The 6,837-nt window shown below is 46.8% G+C and overlaps 1 protein-coding gene across 1 annotated transcript in view; it reads left to right on the top strand.

The window, feature by feature from the left end:
• Nucleotides 1-1,636: 1,636 nt before the first annotated feature.
• antxr1c (ANTXR cell adhesion molecule 1c) overlaps nucleotides 1,637-6,837 on the top strand; it is a 48,983-nt gene continuing 43,782 nt past the window's right edge. Inside the window, exon 1 of the mRNA XM_048245533.1 lies at nucleotides 1,637-2,342. Coding sequence (XP_048101490.1) covers nucleotides 2,179-2,342 — 164 coding nt within the window. The 5' untranslated portion in view covers nucleotides 1,637-2,178. The remainder of the gene's footprint in view (nucleotides 2,343-6,837) is intronic.

The raw sequence follows: 6,837 nt of genomic DNA, 5'->3' as shown, positions 1-6,837 counted from the left end.
ACCAGCCATCATGACCACATTCTACCGAGGCACCATCGAGAGCATCCTCTCCAGCTGTATCGCTGTGTGGGGCGGAAGCTGCACTGAATACAACAGGAAAGCCCTGCAGCGCATAGTGAACACAGCTGGAAGGATTATTGGTGCTTCACTCCCCTCCCTGAAGGACATTTACACCACCCACCTCACCCGCAAGGCGACCAAAATTGTGAGTGATGCAAGTCACCCCGCTCACAATCTGTTTGATCTACTGCCCTCTGGGAAGAGGTACAGAAGCCTGCGCTCCCGCACTACCAGACTCACCAACAGCTTCATACACCAAGCCGTAAGGATGCTGAACTCTCTCCCTCCTCTCCCCCTCCACCCTCAGCTACATAACATCCTGGACATTGGACCCAAAAATGGCCGCCTGCACTACTCCACTTGCACACTTGCACACTTGTACACTTTACAACTGGTGTTGTTGTTCTGAAACACAACACTTCTGCTGCTCTTACATAACTTGCACCACTATGCCACTTTCTTCTTACTTAGGTCAAACAGAACTACCCAAGCCTTTTATTGGCCTGAATTTGCACTAGTATTTTTATTGACTGTCTATGCACAATTTCAACCACATTTTGCTGCTCTTATTTTTTCATTATTATATGTGCCCTCTTATTTACTTATTTACTTACTTTTTTGTTTTGCTTGAATGTTATGTTTGTCTGTGGACCTAAATTGGTAAAATATGTCTTGTCTTCACCGTGGGATAGTGAGAAACGTAATTTCGATCTCTTTGTATGTCTGGAACATGTGAAGAAATTGACAATAAAGCTGACTTTGACTTTGACTTTGACTTTGATGATGCTTGAAATTTCCATCCACACAAAGCTGTTTTTATACTGCACTTAAATATCTATAGTTCCTTACACATTTATTGAAAGTGCCTGGTTTGTGGTTGATTGGCTTGTTGTATTGCATTACTAGCGCTATCCAGTTCCTTTCTCCAAATGTAACCATACGTAGCCTATTAGTACTTTAAATTGACATATATTTTGTTTGTGCTATTGATGTGTGTGCATGTTGGGGAGGGGGGGTGCGCTGCCGTCAGAATTTTCCCGGTGGATTTTAGTGCCCCACTCCGCCCCTGCCTACCAGTGTGTTGTTTGTAAGACCCTGCACTTGTAGCCTGTACCAGTGTGTTGTTTGTAAGACCCTGCACTTGAATTACCAGTGTGTTCACTTGTTGCTCTGCTACTACTTGTACTTGTTGTATGATGGCAGTGATGTGGACTGATCCATCAGAACCAACTTCCCATTAGGTGCTGGTCCAGATGAGCGGTCTCACACTAACACTAAAACTGCTCAAACGACCTACACAGCTCCGGGCTCCGATCAACAGGAGTAATTTACTCCAGACGCGCGTCTTTGCATCTGTCCTTTGGTAAACTCTGGATATAAAAGATGGCGCGAATAACATGAATGTGAGTCATTTGAGAAGTTTTTTCGCGTCACAGACTCAAAAACAGGAGGAACAGCAAGGATTTGACCTATTTTTCCTTTTCCCTTTTTCAAGCAAGAAATATGAAACCAGGTTGAGTTTGGCTAAGCCCAACCCTTCATGACCATTTCGCCGAACGCCAACGCTCCTTCTCCACCCGTTCTTTATGTAGTTCTCTTTTCAAAGCAAATAGACGTAAGGGTTTATTTTATCATAACGGTCACGCTAAATCCCAAACGGCACATTTCCCTTCAATATTAACCATTTATTAACCGCAAGTTTGGATGATTGGACGGGGACGAAGGCATTCACTTTGTCATTTAATGGGTTATGTCGTTCCTAATATCGCTTGCTAAATTTCATGGGCAGTAGACTATCCTTATATCATAAGTGAAGACTGTTGATTTCTCAAGTGACTTTACGCACTGCAAGCAGTGGAGTATTTTCGATACTGTGGAGGACAGATCTGTGTGTGTGTGTATGTGTGTGTGTGTGTTCCGCGCCCGATCCCTCTCCTGATGCGCAAACATCCCCCGGCCACGGCTGCCCGCTGACTGCTCCTTTGTCTTCCTCCACTCCAGAGGTGCAGCGGCTGCGGACGACAGAACCCATCCGTGCGCGCTCCGGGAAGAATGTGAAGCGCTGCTCGCGACCAGCGGGAATTTAGAACACACTTTGGAAGAGGCACACACAAGACAATGGCGAGGCTTTTTAGGAAAGCGTCCTTGGCTTTTGCTCTGCTCGGAATCGTCATGTTCGTTTTCGCAGCTGCTGAAGCGCAGTCCGAGCCCGAGGTTCCAGATGAGGAGGAACAGGAGACATCCTGTCAAGGAGCTTTCGACTTGTATTTTGTTCTTGACAAGTAAGTCGACAGAAACGAATTATTCTCCAGCGCTTATAAAAAACCTACCAAAGTAAAACCTATCGTTACAATTCAGTGTAAAGTAGTTAAGAACGGCCTTACGTGAACATGGTGATTTATTATAGGAAATGTATGGAGATGCTTTGAATTTGTTACGGTTGCTTGGGCAATTTAAGTGATGGAATCAGGGCGTGCTAAAACTTTTGTTCCCCGAGAGGGCCTTGAGTTTAGGTTTTGTTCTATACCTTATGAGATGAACTTGAGCAGTGCGGTTCTTAAACACGAACACGCATGGGACTGCGCCGGTGTGGACACGTTTGGCAACGTGTCCTGTCTGCCATACCAACGGCCACTTCAGGAGGACAGTGTTCTCGTTGACGTTGTTTTATGTCATGCTTAACTTTGGGTAGTTTTTAACAGTTTTATTCAAAATCCCAAAACCCTTTGAACAGCAAGTTCACTTTAGTCCTGTTCAGTCCTGATCCCTTCTCTCTACACCTTCCGCTCTGAAAAATAACTTGCGCTTCTATGTGAAGTTGTTTATTTTAATACTGTATGTAAAATGATCTCATCAGTGTAACTGTGTGTGTGTGTGTGTGTGTGTGTGTGTGTGTGAGTAATGACGCGGAAAGGGGTGGTGCGTGTCGAACAGGGTTTGCTGAGTAAGCAGCAAAAAAACATTGCAGCCCCGTTTCTGTGCGGTTAGTCGTCCTCGCGGCAGGAATGTGAGGGACCCGCCGCTAGACGTGCACGAGGAGACAGCTTCCGTTCTCACGTTGTGTCCAGTGCAAGCTGCAGCTGATGGGATGATGAGGGGTGTGTATGTGTGTGCGTGGGGGTGGGGGGTGTTAATTAAGGAAAATGCCCTCGCTGGCCTGATGGCCTGAATCCATTAGTCCACGCAGACTGCACCACATGGGACATGTCCGTGGTGCCCAAGAGTGCATTTGGAAAGGAGAGAAACACACACACACACACACAAACACACTTGCTCTCTCTCTTGCTCACACACACACACACACTAAGCATGTTTGGCACACTATAAACATACTCACATAGAATGCAAAGTAGGGGAGAAATTGGCAGGTAGGATTTCCTGTTTTCCATTTTGCACAGAACAACTTGATTCTTTTTTTTTTAAGTTGAGTTGGAGTGTGAGTGCGCTGAGGCTGAGTCATCATTAGTTATTATGCTGAGTCATCATTAATTATTATGATCAGTCATAAATTAGTTATTATGATCAGTCATAAATTAGTTATTATGATGAGTCATCATTAGTTATTATGCTGAGTCGTCATTAGTTGTTATGATTCTTGTTATTCTGATTTGAGCTGTTTTGGTCTCTCGGGCTCTTTGATGTGCACTTGGCTTGTTGGGTCTGGCAGACAATTTGCAAGTTCCTGACATCAGCAAACGGAAGTTCAAAATACTCCTTCTTTTAAGCACACAGATTTACAGAGAGAGAGAGGGAGGGAGAGAAAGAGGGAGGGAGGGAGAGAGAGAGACAGGGAGAGAGAGAGGGAGGGAGGGAGAGAGAAGGAGTGGGTGGTGATTCTTTGTCATGAGTTGGAAATGCATGGCGTTATGTTTGGCTGCTGTTCTGAGTTCAACGCAGTGATTGAGGCGCTGCCAGTGAGCGCTGATTGCTTCCTGAAATCGTTTGGTCCAGTCTCAAGACCGTTGGGAGCCAAGATCACAGGGTCTAGTACCAACCATCAGAGTCTTGGTACCGACCATCAGAGTCTTAGTACCGACCCTCAGAGTCTTAGTACCGGTTAGGGTTAGCCTTAGCCTTCACACAAACACAAATATACTTCATATGAGCACGCTCAAAAGAAACACACCTGCACCAACACACTAACACACTCTCTGGCACACACTAACACACCCCTGCTGCACACACTAACACATTCTCTGGCACACACTAACACACACACTAACACACTCTCTGGCACACACTAACACACCCCTGCTGCACACACTAACACACTCTCTGGAACACACTAACACACTCTCTGGCACACTCTAACACACTCTGGCGTCCCCAGAACCCTGGCCGAAGACCACTCTGGAAAATCTGACAGCGAGCAGGAAGACTGCCACACACACACACACACACACACGCAACCACGCTTCTGAGCTGGGCGGCCATCTTGGCATGCTGATTCTCACGTGTGCCGCTTTCCCATGATGCTCTCTCTGCCTGGTGTGTCAAGTCTCAGAGACACACACACACACACACATACACAAACACACACACACACACACATACACACGCACACAAACACAAACACACACACATACACACACACACACACAAACATATACACAAACACACACTCACATACACACACACAAACACACACACATAAACACACACTAACACACGTAAACACACAAGCACACACACACGTTTGAGAGGATGATCTATGTTGCCTGTAAGCAGAGGTATTTCTGAATGACATGCGATGTGTGGTCCTTGACTTGTTAAGAGTGACTGATGACACACAGATCCACACACTCAAAACCCAAAGCAAGGACAGATGCTTCTCATTGTATTCATTCAGAGAGGAAAGGGTTTTACAAGCCAAGACACAGTCAGTGATCTACATGATGTATTGTGCACACACACACACACACACACACACACAAACTCACAGGCACGCACACACGCACGCACACACGCACACACACACTCGCGCACACACATACACACACACACACTCACATAATAATTATGTTACTAAGTGAGTTTGTGTATAAGTATAAGTGTGTTTGTGGGAATGTGTGTAGGTGTTAGTGAATGTGTTAGTAAGTGTGTTTGTGTAAGTGTATAGGTGTGCTTATGGGAATTAGTGTAGGCGTGTGTGTGTGTGTGATTGAGTGTTAATGTGTGTTTGTGTGTGTATGTGCCTGTATGTGCGTGTGAGTGTTAATGAGCATGTGTGTGTGAGAGAGAGAGAGAGAGAGAATGTTAATGAGTGTGTTTGTATGTGTGTGTGTGTTTGAGATTGTATGTGTGTGTGTGTTTGAGATTGTGTGTGTGTGTTTGAGATTGTGTGTGTGTGTTTTTGAGATTGTGTGTGTGTGTTTGTATGTGTGTGTGTGTTTGAGATTGTGTGTGTGTGTTTGAGATTGTGTGTGTGTGTGTTTGAGGTTGTGTGTGTGTGTTTGTTGTGTGTGTGTGTGTTTGAGATTGTGTGTGTGTGTTTGAGATTGTGTGTGTGTGTTTTTGTTTGGGCAGCAATACGGCAGAGCAGACTCTCCTGCTGTTTTACGAGGAACAGCAAACTAAACAAACAAAGAGACTCATTCTGAGTGCTGTCAACATATACCTCACCTTACATACACAACGCACACACACACACACACACACACACACCACAGCACACACAACCCACACACACACAAACAACTTACACACACACGCACACACGCAAACACAATGCACACACACACACACAGAGTGGTGCACACACACACACACACACAGACTCATAAAGTCACATATACCTGACCTTACCTGGGCACTCTACTCCTACAGTAGCTACTCAAGGGCTTCACCCAAACCATGGGCCAGTTCAGGGCCACGTTAGAGCCGGTCGGGTGTTAGAGACGGGTCTGGGCTGTGTTAAGGGCTGATTTAAGGGTCTGGGCTGTGTTAAGGGTCTGGGCTGTGTTAAGGGTCTGGGATGTGTTAAGGGCTGTGTTAAGGGTCTGGGCTGTGTTGAGGGTCTGGGCTGTCTTAAGGGTCTGGGCAGTGTTAAGGGCTGTGCTAAGTAAGGGTCTGGGCTGTGTTAAGGGCTGTGTTAAGGGGCTGGGCTGTGTTAAGGGCTGTGCTAAGGGTCTGGGCTGTGTTAAGGGCTGTGTTAAGGGTCTGGGATGTGTTAAGGGTCTGGGCTGTGTTAAGGGGCTGGGCTGTGTTAAGCGCTGTGTTAAGGGTCTGGGCTGTATTAAGGGCTGTGTTAAGGGTCTGGGCTGTGTTAAGGGCTGTGCTAAGGGTCTGGGCTGTGTTAAGGGCCGTGCTAAGGGTCTGGGCTGTGTTAAGGGTCTGGGCTGTCTTAAGGGCTGTGTTAAGGGTCTGGGATGTGTTAAGGGCTGTGTTAAGGGTCTGGGCTGTCTTAAGGGCTGTGTTAAGGGTCTGGGATGTGTTAAGGGCTGTGTTAAGGGCTGTGTTAAGGGTCTGGGCTGTGTTGAGGGGCTGGGCTGTGTTAAGGGTCTGGTGTTAAGGGTCTGGGCTGTCTTAAGAGTCTGGGCAGTGTTAAGGGCTGTGCTAAGGGTCTGGGCTGTGTTTAAGGGTCTGGGCTGTGTTAAGGGCCTGGGCTGTGTTAAGGGTCTGGGCTGTGTTAAGGGCTGTGTTAAGGGCCTGTGCTGTGTTAAGGGTCTGGGCTGTGTTAAGGGCTGTGCTAAGGGTCTGGGCTGTGTTAAGGGGCGCGTCTGGGCCGATCCCGGCTGCAGTTCTGGGTCAGAGTGTTCTGGAGAGGGGGAAGGGTTC

Source organism: Alosa alosa, chromosome 6 (genome assembly GCF_017589495.1).
Source record: "Alosa alosa isolate M-15738 ecotype Scorff River chromosome 6, AALO_Geno_1.1, whole genome shotgun sequence".
In the NCBI taxonomy this organism is placed as follows: domain Eukaryota; kingdom Metazoa; phylum Chordata; class Actinopteri; order Clupeiformes; family Clupeidae; genus Alosa; species Alosa alosa.
Note: the sequence above shows the minus strand (reverse complement) of the source record. Positions and strands in the feature narration are given on the sequence as shown.